The 23,740-nt window shown below is 36.4% G+C and overlaps 1 protein-coding gene across 5 annotated transcripts in view; it reads left to right on the top strand.

The window, feature by feature from the left end:
* The window catches only part of PCM1 (pericentriolar material 1), a 99,015-nt gene that overhangs the window by 47,792 nt on the left and 27,483 nt on the right, over window positions 1-23,740 (top strand). For all 5 annotated transcript variants that reach the window (XM_066234273.1, XM_066234270.1, XM_066234272.1 and 2 more), the window contains 9 exons: window positions 255-474; window positions 574-719; window positions 1,180-1,370; window positions 3,614-3,785; window positions 6,259-6,611; window positions 14,664-14,828; window positions 17,363-17,419; window positions 20,090-20,262; window positions 20,560-20,691. In XM_066234273.1, coding sequence (XP_066090370.1) covers window positions 255-474; window positions 574-719; window positions 1,180-1,370; window positions 3,614-3,785; window positions 6,259-6,611; window positions 14,664-14,828; window positions 17,363-17,419; window positions 20,090-20,262; window positions 20,560-20,691 — 1,609 coding nt within the window. The remainder of the gene's footprint in view (window positions 1-254; window positions 475-573; window positions 720-1,179; window positions 1,371-3,613; window positions 3,786-6,258; window positions 6,612-14,663; window positions 14,829-17,362; window positions 17,420-20,089; window positions 20,263-20,559; window positions 20,692-23,740) is intronic.

Genomic DNA, 23,740 nt, shown 5'->3' with positions numbered 1-23,740 from the left:
AGCATGAAGAATGAAAACGTTTGTGATATAATTTCATTTTTTAGTATGCAGAATTATATGGACATTTCTGTGTAAAACAAATGAAAAAATGAAAAAGAGTAAAAATTGGTAATTGTATAAGGCTAAAAATCTAGAATCTTTACCCCTTTATTTTCCATGTTTTCTGAGTTCTTTGAACTTAAAAAAAGAGTATTGGCCTGTGGTTTGCTGCCAGATTTTAAAAACCAAATAATTCTATATGAAATTTGTGTTAGGTGGAAGAACAATCGCCCTTGCTCAGCAGACGGAAATGACCGTCCATTAGCCAAGGCGAGACAACAGAATATCAGCATGCAACGTCAGGAAAACCTTCGCTGGGTGTCGGAACTCTCGTATGTAGAAGAGAAAGAACAATGGCAAGAACAAATTAATCAGCTAAAGAAACAACTTGATTTCAGTGTCAGTATTTGTCAGACTTTAATGCAAGACCAGCAGGTAAAAGTTTAGTGTGAAAGTAAATATTTTTATCTTGTTTTTGAGGCAGTGCATATTTTTCTAAGGTCATCAGTAAATATTAAAAATTTTTTTCTATAGGCTCTATCTTGTCTGCTCCAAACTCTCCTCACAAGCCCGTACAGCGTTATGCCCAGCAATGTTGCATCTCCTCAAGTACACTTCATAATGCACCAGTTGAACCAGTGCTATACTCAGCTAACGTGGCAACAGAATAACGTACAGAGGTAATCCAGTAGTTTCTTCAAAGTAGTGAAACTGTAGTGAGTGCTAGAGTGAAGCAGGGGTATTATACTGCTGTCTTCTGGGACAGAAGGCACGGGCCAAATGACATATTCAGATATCCTCTGTCACTGAGAATTTTATTAGCAGTGATTTGCCCAGTGTTCCCCTTTGATACTGTGGACTTGACTTTTGTTTTTAAAAATTTATAGTATTTAACTTTACACTAACGTTCGTGAACTATATAATGTGTAACTTATACCTCAGTATATAGTTATGCTTACCTAGTAGAGGCCCTAGGCGCAGTTCTTGTTCCAAAGGCTAAGTTACTGAATTCAGCCTGCAGGGAATGCTGCCATTTGTTGTAGTAATGTTACACATGCTGTGGAATCGCTTGTCACGCATATTCTTTCTGAATGTACTTTAAGTAGATTTTTAAATTATTAACTTCTGAAATTTTTGTAGGTTGAAACAAATGCTAAATGAACTTATGCGCCAACAAAATCCACATTCAGAAAAGCCTGGAAGCAAGGAAAGAGGCACTAGTGCATCACAGTCCCCTGCTCCCAATTTGTTTTGTCCTTTCGGCTTTCCACCACAGCCTGTAAATCTGCTCAACCTACCTGGGTTTACTAACTTTTCGTCATTTGCACCAGGTAAGTGACTGAGAACTTCAAAGGGGAATAAATAAGTGCCAAGTGTATTTATCAGTCTCTTCTGGAATGGTAGGAGACATTTGCAAAGAAAGTTATAAACTGTTTTATACCTGGAGTCTTTATAGTGAAAATGTAAGTTTAATGTTTGCTAATAGAACTGAGTAAGCTAAGTCTTATATCGTTAAATTATTTAACAACTACTTATTAAGGAGACAGTGAATTAACGTATCCAGTGGCCATTGTACACCAGGCACTATGTAAAACTTTGAGAGGGAAAGATGAATAACATAATGTTCTTCTAGAGGAGCTCCATGTCTTGGCAGGGAGATACACCACTAGACTAAAGGTGAGAGCTTAGTTGATGTTTACATTAGTTTTATTTAGCTTAGGCTTTTATTCAGACTTTTTCTGTATGCATTATGTGCCAGACATTCTATAGATGACTGGGGTTCACAGGTGCACAAGGTTAAGTAACACTTTAAGGGATTTAGAGTTTTGTGAGAAAGCTAGGAATGTTAATAAATGCCGAGTGCAGTACCACGGGTGCAGGTGAGATCAGTGGCTTCCTCTTCCTTGGGGCCGGAGATCATCAGCAAATGTATTTCTTCCAGGGGAAAAAAGTGCTTAAGAGAATTTATTGCCAGAGAGTTTATCGGGGAAAGGGCTTTGTAATCAGTGGAACCACTTAGAGTTAGAAAGCAGTGGTCCTATATCGCTTAGAGAATTTAGAGGTCATTGAGTGTGGTAGTGTTTGGGGACAAGGCAGGATAAGAGTCCCTGATGTGGCTGGAGAGCAGCCCAGGCCTTCTGTGCCATGCAAAGCAGCTCAGACTTCCTGCTGCACACGAGAGGGGCCATTGCAGGCTTTTGAGCAGGGCCATGGCATGAGACTTAACACTTTAGAAAGATTACACTGGTGATAGTGTAGAGGGGAGGTAGGAGACAAAGAACCAAGTATAGCTGGTGAGTAGGAAATAGAGGGCTGTTTGCAGTAATACCAGGGGAAGAATGAAACTTGACCTAAGGCATTGGCAGTAGGGGTAAAAGAAGGGAGCAATGCAAAAGACATTCTGGAGGTGGAATAGGGCAAGTGACTAGTCAGATGAGGTGAATCATGAAGCAGAGGAGTGAGATGTTTGTCAGAAAATCTATAGGAAGAGAAGAGGTTAAGAAGGACTTTATAAGTAAAAATAAAAATACCACAGTGTATTTTTTTCACGGTTATAGAAACAATGGCATTAGAATGTTTAACAAGCTTTTTGGTTCTCAGGTGTCTTACTTCTATTGGCAGGAATGTGTTCTGAGTAGCCTTTTAAGTAACTTAATATAAAAAATTATCCATGCAGCTCCTTTTCACTGTAATGTGCTTTATACCAACCCTGCTCAAAGATTGTTCATTCTCCCCAAACTGGTTCAATTCTGTGACGCCTTCCCTGATTCCTTCCTCCCCTAAGATGTTAGTAGCCCCACACAAATACCTCTGACACAGCACTATATGGTAAGTATTTAATTAGAGGGGCCCTCAGGTTATGACACAGTTCCGTTCCTGCAACAGTGACGTAACCTGAATTCTGGTGTAAGTCGAAACACACTATAGCCTAAGTCACTTACCTATTCTAACACAGTTGTAAAATCATAATCTAGAACTTAAAAACACAATTAAGCCACAGAAAAATGAAAAGGACATAAATACACTGGACTGTAGCAACCAAAAAAATGAGTACTCTGAAACACATCTCAGTTCTTTTTAGTTTTTACGGGAGTGAGTGTCGTAAACTCAGAATGTATGTCGAGACTGTACATGTATAACCTGACGACCCTCTGCACAGTCTGCTTCCCGGTTTGCAGTCATGCAGACCCAGCATTTAACCTGCTCCCTGCTTACTAGACTTGTGAGATCTAAGCCTATTCTCTTACTGGTAAATAGGACATCTATTTCATAGTGTTGTTTTAAGCATTAAATAAAATAACATATAAAGTTCCTACAATAGAGTATGATACCCTGTAATAATTTGATGTTAGGTACTTTATTTCTCTTAGTTTTTAAGGGGTTAGGATCGTTATTTATCTTTGTATCACTAATGCTGCAAACAGAGTGGGCTGAGCTGTAAACGGATTGAATAAATGATTAACAATTTTTTTGTTTTGGTGGATATGAATGGCATATTTAATTAAAACTTTTAATTTCATATTAAAGCTAAAGGCATTTTGTTGTTGTCTTATTCATTGCTTCTATTTATTAGGTATGAATTTCAGCCCTTTATTTCCTTCTAATTTTGGAGATTTTTCTCAGAATATCTCCACACCCACTGAACAGCAGCAGCCATTAGCCCAGAATTCTTCAGGGAAAACAGAATATATGGCTTTTCCCAAGCCTTTTGAAAGCAGTTCTTCTGTTGGAGCAGAAAAACAAAGGTAACTCCATAGCAAACATAATTCATTATGTGTTTAATAGATCATGTTTATCTCTTTGTGGCTACATCTAATCATACATACTTTGAAAACAGTTTGGGAGGATGTTTGTGATTATTTCGCCTAGTGTGTAGGGAATATGAAACTTTGTCAACTCACTGGCTATCTCCCAGGCATACGCCTGCTAACCTTGGTACAAGAGCAGGTCAGAGTCTTGATGTGGATTTCTGTGAGATTCATTTTGAAAGGGTTCGATCTGACCCATACAGAGTCTCTTGGCCTTGATTTGCTATCTGTCATTGAGTTCACTTACTCAGGACTAAAAACTAGTATTAACCTCTAACAGACAGTTGTTGTAAGGGATGGCTCCTTTATTTGATTCAGAGCTCTTGATTAGAATGAGTTCCTCAGGCCTATTTAAATGTAATGTGGAGTACTGTTTGATTACAAAAACAACGTGAGCCAAGAAAGTTGTTGTGGAATGTGGTATCAATCATATATTTCTTTTTCTCTGAATCTCAACATTTATTATTTTTAATGTGATAATCTTCCCACATATAATTATGACTTCAAGTAGTGTCAAACACAAGTTGGATTGGGTCACAATAATCATCCTGTAAGCATGTTCATAGCTAGACAAATAACATTTTTAATGATTGTGTAAATCCATAAAATAGCTTTTATAAGCAGCCAGTAAAAATACAGCCATTTCATTGTTATTTACTTTTTTAGAAAAAAAACTTTTTAGAAGGATGAAATATTAAGGTCAATTGAGCCTATTACTCTTCAGTCAGTATTTCTGAATTTGACATTCCTAACCCTTGACTAATACATAATTCACATTACTTTTCCCTTTGGTGATGGGGTTGGTGTGTCTCGGACTCCTGAATTAGCAGTTTGACACTGTTTAGCTGTTAAATCATGATTTTTCTTTTTCTGGATTAACCAAAAACATTTAGAATTCAACTTTTATATTTGCTTCTAGAGTCCTATGATTGACCTCCCTGACTTTGATTTTCTTAGCTGTACCAACCATTTTTCCTATGAAATCTCATGTTGCTTTATTAAAAGTATTCTATTATCAGACCCTAACAATGTTTAGTATACAGTTGCCATTCAGAATTGATAGTTGAATGAATCTTTATCTTAAGCAATAAACATTTTTGCAAAGCTTTAGCCAGTAGCATATTAGAAAATACGGATTCATTATTGTCCATATTTTATGTATAATTGATAATAAAAAAGGAATGGTTATGGATATCTAACATTGTTTTAGGTATTTATTTAACCTACTTCGGATTAAACCTCATCTCCTCTTCCAAATCTCAGCTAATATAGGTTCCCTGAACTGAATGGCTAGAGATAGCATGGTCAGATGGAACATTGTAGTCTTGAGCTGCCAGGGTCAGAAAACTTCTCCTATAAAGGCTAGATGGTGAATGTTGCAGGCCACACAGTGCCTTCACACCCAGTGATTGCTGCCATTTTTGTACAAAAGCAGGCATCACAATTTGTAAACAAATGAGTGCCTGTGTCCCAGTTACACTTGGTGGGCACTGAAACTTGAATTTCACATAGTTGTGTCACAGACTTTTATTCTTTGATTTTATTTTCTCAACCATGTAAGAATATAAACATCATATTAGCTGGTAGGCTACACCAAAACAAGCAGTAGGCTCAGTTTGGCTGCAGACTGTAGGTTTGCTAACCTTTGTCTTAAATTCTGCAAGTTAGTGTCTCCCAGATTATATTCCTGTGTCCAGAACCCTGTTGTCCATATCAGGTTCTGTGGGAAAAGGTTTTGGACATCTCATTGTGTTCCCTACTAAGACATTTTACACAGAACAGTGGTTTATTAAAAGTTCTGAGGAATCCTGCAGACCCGTTTGACTTGACTTGTTTTTTTCCTCCAAAATTAAATGACCAGAGAATACCCATTAAGATATTACGGAATGCCAGTGTTCAGCAGATAAAATTTGAAAATGACACTAAACCATCAGAACTAAACCATACTCACTGTGTAGAGAAATAAATTGCTAGTTGCCTGGGCATTGTTTCCAACAAATTCTGGTTCTAGTTGAAGTGCTTTAGGTGACAGATCCATGTCTGTCTCAGACCCTCTGCTGTGGCTCTTTCTCAACTGTTCCTCCAAGTCTTGTTTTTTCCTTATATGTCTCATTTTTCTTTGTTTTTTCTTTCCTAGTCTTTTCTGTTATGAATGCTTAGATCTTTGATTTCGGACTTTTGACAGTGCAAATGGTTTAGTGAAGAGTTTATACTAAATTTTAAGATAATTTAGAATACTAGCCTATAGAATATTTATTTGCATATTTAATGCATATTTTGTGGAAGTATTTTTATAGTTTGTTGATTTTATTTCCTGAAATGTACAGATAAACTATAAGCACTATGTCTGGAGTTCTCAGTAAACAGAAATCTATTGTAACCTCTAAAAACTTACTGTTATTGGTCTAAGGAATCAAAAGCAAACTGAAGAGGAGGTGGAAAACCGGACACCATGGTTATATGAGCAAGAGGGTAAAGTAGAAAGACCATTCATCAAGACTGGATTTGCAGTGACTGTAGAGAAACCTACAAATAGTCATCACAAAAACCAGTTAGATACCGGCAGAAGACGCCAGTTTGATGAAGAGTCATTAGAAAGCTTTAGCAGCATGCCTGATCCGGTAGATCCAACCACAGTAACAAAAACATTCAAGACAAGAAAAGCATCCGCACAGGCCAGCCTGGCATCTAAGGACAAAACTCCCAGATCAAAGAGTAGGAAGAGACATTCTGCTCAGTTGAAAAGTAGAAGTAAGAATATTGGTAAGTATTTAAATCTGTTGAATATTGATCAGTGTAAGTGTTGGTAACTATATTTTGGCATATTCAAATATTTAATTTCAGTATGGTTAGATGGGTGGACACTGTTCAGACATACATATTTGAACAGTCCTTTTTAGTTACCTTTATAATTTATTTTTCAAAATTTATCAAATAGAGTTTAATGTAGATAATATTGCATTTGTTCTTTTATTTTCTTTTTAGAGCCTCTTATATTTCTTATATATTCTGTTAATATGAACTCAGAATTCTTTTTTTAGCCAGAGAGAGAGAAAGAGAAAGGAGATGAGAAGCATCAACTTGTAGTTGCAGCACTTTAGTTGTTCATTGATTGCTTCTCATATGTGCCTTGACCGGGGTGGAGGGGGCTAAGAGGAGGCTCCAACAGAGCCAGTGATCCCTTGCTCAAGCCATCTACCTTTGGGCTTAAGTCCGCAGCCATGGGATCATTTCGATCATCCAAGTTTAAGCCAGTGACCCCATACTCAAGTTGGTGAGACTGCACTCAAGTCAGCAACCTCAGGGTTTCGAACCTGGGACCTCAGTGTCCCAGGTCAGCTCTGTATCCACTGCACCACCACTGGTCAGGCTCTGAAACTCAGGTTTCTTTCCAGCTCTTGGAGGTTACTAAAACATAGCTAAAGCCCAAGTTGTACATTCTCTTTTAATATTACACCTTGTCCTACGTTCAACATTTTAGTCATGACTTCTAGTTAGGTTCTTGATTGATTCATTTTAAGAAGTATGGGCCTCTAACTACATTGTAATCTTTGAATATCATATAGATGAAACTGCTTTTAAAATAAGTTTGATTTTAGCCTTCCTTAACCTTAATAAGGTATAACAGTAACCTATATTTTATTGAATCTTGCAATTGAATATCATATCAAAGTTCTCTTTATAGTGTTAACTATATGCCACTTTAAAATTTTTTCTGTGATTTTTAAATAATTTAATGAAGCCTAGTACTAGGTTAAAAATAGTTTTACTAGCTAAAAACCTGGAATACTAGCTAAAAGATGCTCTTACAAGTTTACAAAGGATACTTTTTGGCTGTGTCTTTGAATGGTTGTGTGGGTTCAAGGAGATAGTATTTTGGTGCTTAAGAACAAAGCATTCTAGGCTTAAAATAAGAAAAGTTTGAAAAATCACTGCACACTGCTAACTCCCTCTTTTGGAAGCTCATAATACATGTAGTACGGCAGGGGTCCCCAAACTTTTTACACAGGGGGCCAGTTTACTGTCCCTCAGACCGTTGGAGGGCCAGACTATAAAAAAAAAACTATGAACAAATCCCCATGCACACTGCACATATCTTATTTTAAAGTAAAAAAACAAAATGGGAACAAATACAATATTTAAAATAAATAACAAGTAAATTTAAATCAACAAACTGACCAGTATTTCAATAGAAACTATGGTCCTGCTTTTGGCTAATGAGATGGTCAATGTCCAGATCCATATTTGTCACTGCTAGCCCCAACAAGTGATAGGACGTGCTTCCGGAGCCGTGACGCATACGTCCCACGTCACCGGAAGTAGTACTGTATGTGAGCGACACCATACTTTACTCCTCTCACAGACCACCAATGAAAGAGGTGCCCCTTCCGGAAGTGTGGCGGGCCGGATAAATGGTCTCAGGGGGCCGCATGTGGCCTGCGGGCCGTAGTTTAGGGAACCCTGTAGTACGGGATACTAAAGGTCCTGAGAAATCCTGTAGTAAGAATTCCACTTGTAAACTTTGGCAGCATTCATTTTCACCATTTTTGGGTAATGGAACTCTTGAAAAATCTGATGGAAACTGTAGATGTTCAAAAGAATATGTGTACATTTTTTTCCTTTCAGTACTTCATGAATCCTTCAAGTTTGTGGCTTCTACCCCATGTGAAGAATGTAACTTGATGGTTAAACAGACAAATTTGACAAGAGTCACATTTTTTCAGCATACACATTGTTATCCTTAAAGTAATTTTCTAGTTATATGTGTTTGGCAGGAGCTAATTTATTTAGGACAATAGTTAGTGATTTGAAACTATTCAAATGAATGAAAATACAACTACTGTGCTTTCTCCAAGATAACTCTTGGTGCCACCAGAGAACATTCACGTAGATAATGACTATTTTGAGAGGCTCTTTGGGGAACTCACTGAACTTTTTTATTCCCTAATATTTTTCCTTCTCCCCAATGCTTTCTATCATGTGAATAAATGAAGGAAAAAGTCACATTTTTTATCCCAGACTTTTCTCATTCACCTAGTTAATTGGAATATGTTACAGCAGTGCTTTCTAAATTTTAATGTTTCATAGAAATTTTTGTGGGAATTTTGTTTCAGGGCAGATTCTGTCTCAGTCGGTCTGGAGAGGGACCCGTGTTTCTGATGAGCCCCCATGTATTGCCAGCATTGGTCTGTGGACTGCACTTTGAAAGGCAGGGTCCTGGAGGACCCTTACTCCCTTATGGCCATGTTTGCCTAGCCCTAGAAATACTGGTGTATTTGAAATCCCTGTATCCTGAGGAGTTATGCTTTTATATATGCAATTCAGTTTTTTTACCTCAAGGCAAAGATTAAGATTCTAATTTATGTGCTCTCTTTTCTTATATTTAAGTATAAAAATACCTGCCAAAAACATGCATTCTCATTTGATCAACAGACATTGAAGACCTGTCTGTAAGGCATGCACATGCAAATTAAAGACAATTGCAGAACCAAACTCATGTGTAGCAAAATCAGATGAGTTAGCTAAATCCTTGGTGTTCAAAATGTGAACCATTGCCAGGCAGCATTGACATCATCTAGGGCTTATCAGAAGTGCAGCCTCTTGGTCCCGCCCACCTGATACCAACTGAATGAGTATGAATGGTTTTTCAGTGTGCGTTTTAGCAAGATGTAGATGCGATATGAATAGATGCAGTACAGTCTGAGAGCCACTGTGCTAGACCACTAATCGATGTTGCTTTTCTTTTGATGGCATAGGAATAGCCACGATTTCTTAGGAAAAAAATGTTTACTTGTCACAAAGGAAGTGGTAAGGGAGGTGAAATGGATGGAAAGAAGAATGAAAAGCGTTCCAAATTATAACAAGTATGGAGTCAGGACAAAGCTGCAGGGACGGATGAGAGGGATTGGGAAGATAGATAGATGACAAAGACCAGGGTAGGGGGACTTGGTGCTGTCTTGAGGCTGTAGTATGGACAGTTGTAGTGGCCCAGATTTCCCAGACCAAACTCTGGGTGTTTTTTGAACGTGTTGGTAGTTTTTCAGCAGTGGCATGCTAAATCTTCATTTAACTTTGTTTCTCGTGATAGCTGTGCATTTTAATCTTTAGAAAGTTTATATGTGAAGATTCATGTTATTGTATATGAAGTTAGATTTTAAAAATTACGCACATTCAGACTTTGTGAGTTGAACATGCCTTCTTACCCTCCTGGATGTTTCAGTCATCAAATGTATAATTTCGTTACCAGACCCATAATTTAGCTACAGTCTACAAGGCCCTTTTCCTCTTTTGATATTATTGGAGAGAGTAGGAGCATATATCCTACATCTTCCTCATTCTTTCCTTGGAAAATTGGCTAGAGCGGCTGATGTAATGTCTTCTGTGTTCTGCCCGTCCCTGAATCTTTTCATGTTCTCCCTTCTCCCCTTCCCGTGATTCACTGGTGAGAGCTGAGCTGGATAGATGTTTGGGCACAGCAAGGCCTGAGAGTATATTTCTTACATAAATAGAGAGGAAGAGTGGTGAAGGTGCCAGCTTCCCGGGTCCCTTATCCACACACCATGAGGGTAACCCTGAACTGAAGGGCCAGATGACAAGTATCACATGCGTGAGGGCGGACACCTGTTGCTAAAGAGCAGTGATGTGCTGCAGCTGAGCCGCTGTATCAGGGGTCCCCAAACTGCGGGCCGCATGCGGCCCCCTGAGGCCATTTATCCAGCCCCCGCCGCACTTCTGGAAAGGGCACCTCTTTCATTAGTGGTCAGTGAGAGGAGCATAGTTCCCATTGAAATACTGGTCAGTTTGTTGATCTAAATTTTCTTGTTCTTTGTTTTAAATATTGCATTTGTTCCTGTTTTATTTTTTTACTTTAAAATAAGATATCTGCAGTGTGCATAGGGATTTGTTCATAGTTTTTTTTTATAGTCTAGCCTTCCAACGGTCTGAGGGACAGTGAATTGGCCCCGTGTAAAAAGTTTGGGGACCCCTTCGCTGGATAGAATGGAGTTGAGCCCATGGCATGAGACCGAAACATCTCATGTCATCAGAACCAGGGAGGAGATGAAGAACTCCCATGACAGCTTTCCAGGGGAAAGGGGAAAGGAATGAAAACTGCCGCATAGCAGGTTCTCACAGGCCTCTCACGGTCACCTGTTCCGTGTGCCAACAGGATGATCATAAGACCTTCTGCCAAGGCTCGGGTTCAACTTCAGTTCAGTACTTGCCTATGTGGCTTACATGGATACGTGTAGGGTCCCCAGGGTGCCATGGCTAAGCTGTTAGCATCCAACTAGAGGTATTGCTTATTCTAACTATGTTAGCCACTCATGCTGAGAACGACAGAATGGGTGTTAGGGAAGGACTGATGAAGTAGGGTAGGGGATAACACTTGTACAATAATGAATGTCATGAAAATGGTTGCGCTGGCTGGCTTCGCCAGTGTTCCTATGAATTATTTTTAACTTCCATTATATCTCCTCTTCTCCCTGGAAGATTACTATTAAAGTGTCCAAGAGAGAAATAATTCAATGACACACTTAATAGCTTACCTTGGGACTCATAGAAGAAAACCAGTTTTTTTTTTTTTTAATCTTATTATAGCATTTTAATTATTGCATGCTGCTTCTCAACAGTTTCAGCTGTTTTTGAGGGTAAGTTTGTCTTTGAAGTGACAATGGGGGCTCCCCAAAGAGAATTTTGTGTTTGCCACATGATATATATTTAAATTGATTAGAACTCAGCACTTTTCACATTATTCAGTAACAGTAATCAGAAGCATAATTTCACTTATGTAAAAGTTCTTTTTAGAATAACATACTTCAAATATTTTTTTCAGAGCTTTGTTGGCTGTTAAATAAGTGAACAGTAGTACTGCCAATCATATAATTTTAGATAATACTTTTGGCATTCATACCCTTTATTGCTGGACCTGTTTTATATGAGGGTCAAAATAATCAAGAGAACTTTTTTCCTATACATTTTGAGCAGAATGAACAAGTGTGGCTAGACTTGAGTCAGAGAGCCCAGTGAAGAAACCAGGAACCTAAATATGTAATGAGGAAATGCTAACTGGGAAAATGGCCTCAAATAAAAAGGAAAGCTGTCACAGAAGAAGATGACAGTGTACAGGCAGCGTGTGATCAGCAGAGCGGCTGCTGTGATCTGGAGGACATAGTGCAGGTGGAGGTTCTGCTGGCCCTTTCAGAGTGTCTGCGCAAAGATCACAGCCTGTGGTTCTTGGAGTTGAGGAGATTCACGCACCTCTTTCTTTTCTTGGCACCTCCCTCCCTTCCAAGAGGAGCAGTCTTTTGCCACTTCAAGGCAGTAATGGTCAAGGGTGTCATTGAACATGTATGTGGCATCCTCCCTACACTGAACCTTGGAGAGCATTTGTCTTTGCAGCTACGGAGACTGAAGAGTAGAGAGGCTCCTCTTATTGTCTCAATGGGAGACGGACAACTTGCTAGCCAGAAAGTTGCTTTCCCATAGAAGTGAGACTTGCATGCTCTCTCAGTGTGACATCATTAGAGCTGCCCCGCAGTCAGGTCCAGCCTTAGCGGTGGGTCAGAGTCGTGACGGGCATGCTAAGTATAACAATGCACATAACAGGGAGCAGCAGCCAGAGAAGACGGTAGTAGACCACAAACAGGTAAACCTAGTAAAAACAGAATTATTGAGGAAATGCACACTTAAATAAAATAATAAAAACACTTGAGATTGAATTAGACTATAAATTTTTTAGAACTAGAAAAAAATGAGTCTTTTGGAAATATAGCCGAATAAACCCAAAACACCAATTTGAAAGAATATGTGTACCCCTGTTTTCACCATAGCATTATTTACAGTAGCTAAGCTCTGTAAGCAGACCAAGTGTCTATCAGTAGATAAGTGGATAAAAATGTTGTACATATACACAATGGAATAAAACTCAGCCATAAAAAAGTGAAATCTTTTTGCAACATTATGGATGGACCTGGAGTTTATTATGCTAAGTGAAATGTCAGAGAAAAACAAATACCATATGATCTCACTTATATGTGGAATTTAAAGAACAAAATAAACAACATAAAAATACACTCAGTACAGAGAACAGACTGATGGTTGCAGGGTAGTGGAGAGACTGGGTGAGAAAAGTAAAGGGATTAAGAAGTACGGACTGGTAGGTATGGACTAGTCACAGAGATGTAAATTATAGCATACGGAATATAGTCAATAATGTAACGAGTCAGATGGGTGCTTGAAATTACAGAAGGATTCTGTAAATTACATGATTGCCTAATCAATGAATATGATGCATATCTGAAACTAATACAGAATAATATTGAATGTAAACTAATTACAAAAGAAAAATAAAGGACAGAAGTCATAACATCATATTAGCAGATGAAGTAAAATTTGAAGTCATTCCTAGTGAAAATTCTAAGTGAAGTGGTATACCTGAAACTAGTACCCCCAAAAAAGTCAAAGTAAAATGCACCAGGCAGGCACTTATTTAAATACAATGAAGGCTCTAAGTTAATGCCAGTCACATCATTATAAATGAATATAGTTCAAAGATCTTTATTAAAATTAGGAATTAGACAGGGATTCTCTTCTCTGCCATCATTATTATTTAGTATTGTTAGGAAAGCAATATAAAAAATAATTGGAATAAATATTCAAAATGGAGGAAAACAAATTTTATATATTTTCTGTTAGTCCAAGAGATACTGGAAAATGGCTACTCAAGTTAAAGTAAACTAGGAAAGTGGTTATAAAATAACAATATTTTTCTCTATGATAATACACTGTAGAATTAGAAGTGAGAGGAAATACTATTCTCAAATTAGTAATGAAAACTGGGGAAACAAAGTTCTTAGGAATAAATTTGACAGGGAAAGTCCTAGTTCTGTAAAAAATTATGAAATGTTTTTAAGTAACAAAACAAGAATGAACAAATATAACAACACAACCAGGCTGAGAATGCATAAAAATATTAAATATTCTCTTCAAATTAATAAATACTTTTAATGTGGTTTCATTTTGAATGCCATGGATTATTTTTTAAATTAAGGGGCAAAATATCTTACAGCTTTACTGGAAGGACAAATGTCCAAGAAAAACTAGCGAGGACTGGTCTTACCAGATGTTAAAATCCCCTCTAAGGCTTCTGTGGCATGGGAATCGATAAGTTCCACAGAATCCCCAGAAGGAAAATCCAGCAAATGTGGAGATTTAACATATTGATCAGGCTTGCATTTTATTTCAGTGGGGAAAAGGGTTCTATCATTGTGGAACAAAATAAAGTTGAATTCCTACCTTGAGTCATATACCAAAATAAATGTAGGAGAAAAAAAGAAACTTGGGAAATTTAATAGAATAATGTTATGACCTATGGGGGGGCAAGACTTTTTTAAACTATGTCACACTACATCAAAGGTATAGTAAGAAGGCAGACATATTTGACTTTTTAATGCCCATTACTCTTCTGTTGGCACATTATATAAAGATTGGAAGTGATTTTTTTGTTGTTGTTGAGTTTCCTAATAATGCAAAATTGTTTACTTAGCGTCTAGTAGAAAATTTGGGTCTGCCATATATTTTGAGTTGGGATATACTCATTAACATAGATATCAAAGGACAATGAATGATAAAATTTATTACTGTTGTCCCATGCTTCTAAAGATAATTGCACAGATATTTTCAAGACATATTGTTTCATATTGTTTATACTAGGTCTTCACAGCATGCTACATGAGTTACCTGTACTGTTGCACAGTTTCCCTTCTAGTTTGAGTTAGTTACAACAGATAACTGTTGTCACTTTTTTTACTCAAGGGTATGAAAGTGCCAGTATGTCTAGCACATGTGAACCTTGCAAAAATCGGAACAGACATTCAGCCCAGACTGAAGAGCCTGTTCAAGCAAAAGTATTCAGCAGAGGGAATCATGAGCAGCTGGAAAAAATCATAAAATGTAATAAGTCTACAGAAATATCTTCAGGTATGTTCTTTTTTGTTTGCTTTAATGTAAGGACTTTTTCATCTTAGATTTGAAAAGCTGTATTTAAAAAGTTTTAAAATTGGTCTGTTAAAATTTTGTATCATCTGCAAGGTTTTATGTAGAGATCAGAGTATACTTTTTTTATATCAAGAAATGTAAACTAGAACTTTTTTATTGTTATGATGCTCTTTTGATGCATTTTGTTAAAATCCTGAACAAAAAAGTATAGTTAGCATTAATTTGGAACTCCTGATGTGAAATTCTGCATTACTTATCTGAATAAATGTCATTGTCCTGCTTTAAACCTTTGACCTTCACCATTGCTGCAAGAGAAAGTCCAGATACCTTAATGTAACATATCTGGCCAGCAGAAATGTGGTTCCTTCTTGCCTCTCCAGACTAATTTCTTATCACCTTCTGCCTTGAACTTGACTCTTAGTGTGGTTCAGAACTGAGAATTTCCCGTAGGTCATGCCGTGTTACTGAACAGTTGTCTTTTCTGTCCTTAGTCCTTTTTACTCTTTGTGAGCCCTATTCTCTGCTGGACTTCTTAATAAAATCTTAGTTCTGTAACTGAAATAGCATTCAAATACAGCCTGGGGTAGTTTTTTGCTTTTGTTGTAGCCTGTGTAAACCTCTATAATTGCTTGTTTAAGTGTTTGTATCGCTTTTTGAGTCCCTTGGCAACAGATAGTACTTTTTTTATTTGTATGTTAAACATTAGTATGATACCTGACACATAATAGTCACTCAGTATTTATTGACTGTATGGAGTCATTTTTGCCATAGTTTTAGTTTAAATAAGTAGCAATACTTTCATAATATATAACGAATAAGTACATCTCAAAGAAATATGGAGAGGGAGTTAGTCAAGAATAGACTTTCATCATGCCCTGGCCAGTTTGCTCAGTAGTAAAGCGTTGACCTAGCATGTGGATGTCCTGGGTTTGATTCCTGGTCAGGGCACGCAGGAGAGGCAACCATCTGCTTCTCCACCCCTCTTCACTCTCCCACAGCCATGGCTCAAATGAGCGAGCTGGCCCTGGCTGCTGAGGGTGGCTCCATGGCCTTACCTCAGGCGCTAAAATAGCTTGGTTGTCAAGCAACGGAGTAGCAGCCCCAGATGGGCAGAGCATCAGTCCCAGATGGGGGTTGCTGGGTGGATCCCAGTCGGGGTGCATGCAGAAGTGTGTCTCTTTGCCTCCCCTCCTTTCACTAAAATAATAAAATAAAGAATAAACTCACTTTTTAGTTGTCAATAAGTCCATTGGTGAAATGATAATAGCAGCTACCATTTATATTATGCTTCTTCATTGTTTACAGATTAAACAAATATATCATCTGAGCTTCATATTCCTGTGCATTGGTTTTATTTCTATTTGTACATGAGGATGCATGGTCAGAGAGGGTACCTGAATTTTTTCAACCCTCAACACTCAAAAGGACCAGTAATATAAACTGGTACAATTTTTCCTCAAGAAGTCATGCCCTTAACACAGAATTCTGCCATAGGCATCCATCCTAAGGAAACGAAAGTGAAAAAAATATTGAGGTTTAGTGTTGTTTGAACAGTGTGTTGTTTAAACAAAAATCTGAATATAAGAAGACAGGAAGAAAATGCATCAAAATGTTAATAGTGGTTTTATCATCTTTAAACTTCAATATTTTCTAAAACCTTTATAGCACGTATTTATTACTTTTGTAAGCACAAAAGAAACCACTTTTTCTTATTTTGAAGCACCTTCCTCAAGATCATATTGCTTGGAAATGGTAGAGCTGAAGTTTCAATCCTGTTCTATTAAATCTTGGATCCTTTTGGCAAAAATATCAATTCTATTCTCCCGACCCTGAAATTTTACCAGAATTTTATAATTTTCATCTTTTTCTGCTATCTTTATTAAATAGTGATATATTAAAAGAGTAAACATTTGGGTGAAGGTTAGGGAAAGGCACTAAATTTAAAGGAGGTCAGTTACATAAATGATAGCTGGTCGTAGCACTTCAGACCTTATTACTGTCACTTGGAAAAATACAATGATTGCATTTTGATGAATTGAAAGTGTTTGAATAGTGTAAATATACCTTTATATGTATTTACAGACTTTCTAAAAAGACTTATTTTCAGTGTTAACTATCACCCTAAAAAATTTTATAGCATGTAATAGTTTGCTACATGATTATTAGAAAGTAACATATATGACTGCTAGTATTAAATTATACAGTCCTCATCTTCCTCAGGAAATGTGGAGGGTCACCTTGATGCATATGCTTCTAATATTGAATGGTAGAAGTTTATTATGATCAGCATCAGTCACATTAATGTAAGTTTATAGCAAAGCTTTTAATAATTCCTCTGATGATATTCTTTTTAAATAGAGCCTAAACCATACCTTGTGATAACATTTCAGTTCAGTCAAACAATATTAAAGAAATTTACTTACTTAATTTTTTTATTCACTTATTCATATTATAGACCCTATCATTACTATTCATACACATTTTCTGTTCATCCTTATGTCTGCCCTTTCCTGCAGCACATGCTAGGAGAATACTACAGCAGTCTAACAGAAATGCATGCAATGAAGCACCAGGTAACAATATGTTTAGTTTTACTGTCCACTTTGTGTTGATTTGTTTTCATTGATCCTAAAAATCCTTAGTTTTATTGCTCTTGATTTTTTTTTCTTTTTAGATTTAGCTTAGTGCATATATGTTATTTGGCTCGTAAAGGTCAAAACTCATACTCATAAAGTTCCAGAGCCTTTCATTTGTAAATCTTGGTAAAATTGGCTGCTTTTTTGTTTTTATTTTCTGTGTGTGTAATGTACCGAATACATTCATAAGGTTAACAGGAACCGTTTTATAATTTCATCTTTTAGTGAAGTTAATTTACTTGATATTTGTTAAATGCTTAGGAGCATTAGTAACTTTTGGAAACAGCTATTTTTATTCCCACCTCTGATTTGCAGTGTTAAGTATTGTGTATGACCTCTGTTGTAGTTGCTTATTTTTCATTACCCATCAACATTTATAGAAAATAAATCATTAAACAGAAACAATTATGACATGCAAAGGCCATGTTAAATAAATATCATGGAAAATTAAAGATTCCCAAAGTGCTGATTTTGTCTTAAACTATGTATTTTCTTCTAGTATGGTTCTGTGGAAAGCAGAGTGTGAGTATTCTTAATGCTGCCTGTGCTGCAGCCGAATGAAACTTAAAAGCCCAGTATGAGTTCTCAAGGAATGAGTCTAAGGGAGAAAAGCAGGGGCCTAGCGCAGACAAAGCTGGATATATCTTGGCACTTCCTAAAGAAAAGAACTGTGAAACTAGAGAGGGTAGAAGCAAGGTGGAATCAGAGAAACCTGTTTGAGATCAAGGGTTTTTCTAGCCTAAACTAATGCATTTTAGTTCAGGATGCGGAAAAGGCAAAAACTTTCCACCATTTTCGCAGGCAGGAGGGATGAAGCATGTGTTTGACATAATTCAGTTATTTGGAAATAATTTAATCTTTAATGATTCATAATTTAGAGTGAATTTTATCACAGAGGGATGAAATATGCTTATTCTATCTTTGAAGTAATAAACATTTTTAAGTTAAATAACTGTGTCAAATTATAGCAGCATATGTATTGCAAGTTTGCATATTAAATTATACCTTTTTACCTGGATTTTTCCTGTAAGTAGAGATTTCCTATGGAGAGTTTTTGTTCCTGCATATAATATTATTTTTGTAGTAATATATTACATTTGGACATTTTAAAATACTAAGAGAATTTTATTTTTTGAGAGAGAGGAGGATAGACAGAAAGGGAGAGAGATGAGAAGCATCAATTCATAGTTGTGGCACCTTAGTTGTTCATGCATTGCTTTCTCATATGTGCCTTGACCTGGGGGTGGGGGGCTCTAGCTGAGCCAGGGACCCCTTGCTCGAGCCAGCAACCTTCAAACCAGCAACCTTTGGGCTCATACCAGTGACCATGGGGTCATGTCTATGTCACGCTCCAGCCAGAAATCCTGCTCTCAAGCTGATGAGCCTGCACTCAAGTCAGTGAACTCAGATTCTCAAACCTGGGTCCTCAGCATCCCAATCCAACACTCGATCCACTGCACCACTTCCTGGTCAGGCTAAGAGAACTTTAGTAATCATTTCATTTTATATTCCTAAATGTCTGAGGCAAGATAGGAAGTTTCCTACTTATTTTTCTTCTTATTTTTGCTTGTGGAAACTGAAACCTGAAAATGTTAACTAACTTAGAAAATTAGTGGAAAGCTTTTTTTAAATTAAACCCAATTTACTTTGCATTTTCTTATTCCTCTCTTGCAAAAAGTGAATTAAATCTTTATGACCTTTGCATATTTACTTGAAAACACAATATATCAAAACAAAGTTTCATATTTTCTTTGTTGGAAATGTATTGCTAATTTTTTGAATTTGAATATTTAACTCTAGTTCTATTGCTCTATAATGTTTACACAATTTGATAGTTAGAAGAGCCACTTGAAGATTTTTTTTTTCCATAGGGAAATCAAAATGGGAACAGTTCCTAATTTGTATTCTTAAAAATAGAGGTATGACTATATCATTAAGGGTGAAAATTCTGTTATCAACAAATACATATAGCAGAATTGTTGCTAAATAATAGTCTGATACCTAGGTTCTGGAAAACCGAAAATTTCCATTGCCTGCTCCAATTTATATTGAGTATGTTAGTATGTCAGTATGTCATACTATGAAAAAATTGGGCTGTTAATGATATAGTTAAAAATCCAGTTTTTTAACACTATTATATCATAGTTGGAATTTGAGAATTTGTATATAACTAGGTAAAGCTTAAAGTAATGACTCTTATTGGTAGCATTTAGTTTATTCTCTGTATTAAACAAATTTCCTTCTTTTAACAAGTTCATATTTGCAAAAAAAGTAAATCAAGTGCTGAAAGATTTCTCTGATTATTCCTATGAAGTGTATAACATTTTCCATATATATTTCTTTAGAGACATAATTGTGGTCCAAGTAACACAATGTAATGTTATTCATACATTTAAATGCCTTTTTAATATACAGTATATATCTTGACTTTATGATTATTTTTATTTGGTAATTTTAAGATGCTTTTTCTACTTTAATAGTCCTGAAATAGAATTAAGTATATTCTGATTTTTAAGTAATTTAAGGCTGAGCGTAATGATATGTTAGTAGAAATTGTCAGGAATGTGTATTGTCAATATTAACTTGCTGATATTTTCTATCTTCCAGAAACTGGGAGTGATTTTTCCATGTTTGAAGCTCTGCGGGATACTATTTATTCTGAAGTAGCTACATTAATTTCTCAAAATGAATCTCGTCCACATTTTCTTATTGAACTGTTCCATGAACTTCAGCTACTTAATACAGACTACTTAAGACAGAGGGCTCTATATGCATTGCAGGTACCTGGTACTTAATGTTCTTTTTCCTACCCTCTCTGGTTGCTCCCTTAGACTGAGTGTGTTCTTGTAACTTATGTCTTTTGATCTGTTTTCTATTTGCCTTCTTGCCCTTCGTTTAAAGCTTCTTGCATAATTTAAGTGGCAGGAAAAGTCTTTTTCTGAGCAATTCTTTAGTATTTTATCTTCAGTATTATTTCTGTGTTATAGTTAACCTATGAGTTAATACGTATTGAATTTGCTCTAGCTGGTTCTGCTCTTATATATGTTCCCTCATAAATGTCTTATTTCCTTATTTAGGACATAGTATCCACACATATATCTGAGAACCATGAAAAAGAAGGGGAAAATATAAAGGTGCTGAATTCTGGTACTTGGATAGCATCAAACTCAGAACTTACTCCCAGTGAGAGTCTTGCTACTACTGATGATGTAAGCTGATAATGATTAATAAACTATATATTTATAATTTCAGTATACATTAAACAGAAGTTAAATAGGTTGTTATAAATTGTGTGTATCCCTAATATACTTGGTTTTCAACTTTTAAAAAACTTTTTAAATACTCTTAAATTCATTCTTAAATACTCTTCACATTTAATTTGATGTGAAGTCAAAAAATCAAAATACATTATGTATAAATGATCAATTACAAGGTCTAAAATAGACCTTCATTGTATTTGTACCTTCATTGCCCATCATTGGAGCTGTCTCACAACAGACATTTAGTAAAATTTGTTGTGTTTGTTCAAGACAGTCAATAAACCAGACAGCAACCAGATCATTGTCAAAACCCTTGACTAAATAAATATAACATAAATTGGGGCTTTGGGCTAGAGAAAAGAAATTTATCCAGGACAAAATGTAATTTAATGTATTAAAATTGATGAAAATTTTAAATGAAGTAGAAAGGAAATTGAAAATTAGTGAGGAAAATGGTAGATTTTAAATAAACTGTATCCTCCAAGTGGTACCTTCCTAGCATCCAGGTCCTGTGGTGCTGGGAAGGTGCTGTTCAATGACAAAGGCAAACTACTGGGATACTGAGGAGATAAGGTGCTAGGTATTTGGAAATCACCTGTGTAAAGGTTCAGACCCTGATTCTATTGTAAAAGATTATATCTGGTGCTGGGATAGCAAATACATTCTTTTTTATGCTGTCTCCAGCACCATATCCATAGATAAAAGTACCATCATTGATTTGTAAGTATCGTCTATAGGTAGAGAGTTGAAAGCATACTAATGTATTTCTGCCCATTGTCGGTGTGTTAACATAGCATTTTTTTCTGCAAAGTAGTGCTTTCTCAAAAGATGGTCTTGTCTTCTTCACATGCAGGCTTTTTTTTACAACTGTTGAGGATTTTTTTTCTGAATTTTTGCTCTTTAACTTATACTCGTGTTTGAAATAATACTTTGCCAAGTCGTTGTTTTCTGCTGAAAATCTTTCTCCACCAGGCTTCAACTCCCATACTACTGTGAATGTAAACCTGTGTCTGAGAACTGCATGGTTGTCATTGATTTTACAATGACAAATACAAGTCAGTGTGAGGACTGCTACTTGGATTAGTCATTATTATGACTAATTGAAAATTCTATATTCCTTTTTATGGGAATTGAAAAGTTGGTTCAGCTGTATACATAAATATTGGAGGTACTAAGTTACATTGAAGTATACTAGGCATTACAATAACTTACAGTGATCATGAAGTGTTCATATAAATTTTCTTTAGTAATTTGATATCCTTAACTCCAGTGCCTCCCTTTTTATTTAAATTTTATAGGTAACATTATTTCCAATTATTTAAAAAGATTAAAGCATATTGATCTATACCCCTGGTCGGCAAACAGCGGCTTGCGAACCACATGTGGTTCTTTGACCCCTTGAGTGTGGTTCTTCCACAAAATACCACGTACAGGTGCTACCTCGATAAGGACGGTACCTACCTATATAGTTTGAGTTTACAAAATTTGGCTCTCAAAAGAAATTTCAGTCATGTACTGTTGATATTTGGCTCTGTTGACTAATGAGTTTGCTGACCACTGGTCTATACCATCAATAGCAGATTTTGAAAATTGAGCTATAATTTATGATATTGTTAACCTGCCATGGTTTTAAATTTAACATTTAAAGGTACTATACTGCTTAATAAGTAGGTGCTTTAGTCAACTTGTGCTGGTAAACAAAATACTGTAGATCAGATGGTTTAAACAACAGATATTTAATTTTCACAGTTCTGGAGGGTAGGAAGTTCAAGGTCTTAGTGCCAGCAGATTGGGCTCTTGTTGAGAGCCTTCTTCTTGGTCTGCAGGTGGCCACCTTCTTTCTGTGTCCTTACATGACAGGGAGAGGAAACTCTAGTATTGCTTTCTCTTTCTCTAAGGGCACTATGGCATCATGGGGGTTCCCTTCGTGACCTCATTTAAGCCTAATTACCTCCCAAAGGCCCCACCTCCTCATGCTATCATATTGGAGGTTAGTGCTTCAGCATATGAATTTTGAGGCTTGGGGGTTCACAAAGACTCAGTCCATAATTGTAGGGAGTTGGCATAAATAACTATACTTAGTATTAGTTTTAAAGAACTAAATCAGTTCTTTAATTTATTATTCTCATAAAACAAGTTCAACATTAATGTCAACATCTTCCCTTTATTAATACCACTTAATTAATAGCAGCATCGCAACATCCAGTGTTCATCCCCATTGATCTATAGCAGTGCTGTCCAGTAGAACATCCTACAGTTATGGAAATGATTTATGTCTGCATTGTTGAACACAGTAACCATTGGACACACATGCTGTTGAGTGCTTGGAATGTGACTAATAGGATTGAGGGACTAAATTTCAATGTTATTTAATATAAATAGCTACATGGTTAGTGTAAAGAGTTTCATTCTCCATGTTTCTAGGGCAAGGTCCTTTGATCTTCACTTATTCTGCCCAAGAAAAGGAGAAGTAAAAGTAGACATCTGGATATTACAAATGGAGGAGAATGAGGAATTCAGGGTTAGGCCAGGGAAGAAACACTTTGCATCTTCTAACTGGGGTGCCACCAATGGCAAAAGCACATGCCCTGGCAGGTCTTGCTTGATGGAGCAGCAGAATGGTTTCATTTCTTACAAAGTGTATGCTGATACCTGAACTTTCTTTCATCAGGGACAAAACTTGCACTTAGTAATTTAAGAGAAAAATTGGAAAGATCAATAGCTAGGAGAAAGAACACAATAGTGAAATGAGTTTCAGTCAGAATACAAGTGAGACTCACCCCCCAGGAACACTATAGACAAAAGTTAATTTGAAGTTACTTGAAGTTCTGAAAAAGCTAAAACTATAAAACTTCTAAAATAAGGAAATCTTCATGATTTTGACAGAAGCAAAGATTTCTTAGCACAGAAAGCACTAACTATAAAAAATGGTTAAATTCTGTTTTTTAAGTTACAATTAAAACATAATCTCAGTATATATATCTGAAAAATGACTACG

This window comes from Saccopteryx bilineata, chromosome 6 (genome assembly GCF_036850765.1).
Source record: "Saccopteryx bilineata isolate mSacBil1 chromosome 6, mSacBil1_pri_phased_curated, whole genome shotgun sequence".
NCBI classification, from domain to species: domain Eukaryota; kingdom Metazoa; phylum Chordata; class Mammalia; order Chiroptera; family Emballonuridae; genus Saccopteryx; species Saccopteryx bilineata.
This window is presented reverse-complemented; position numbering and strand designations above follow the sequence as displayed.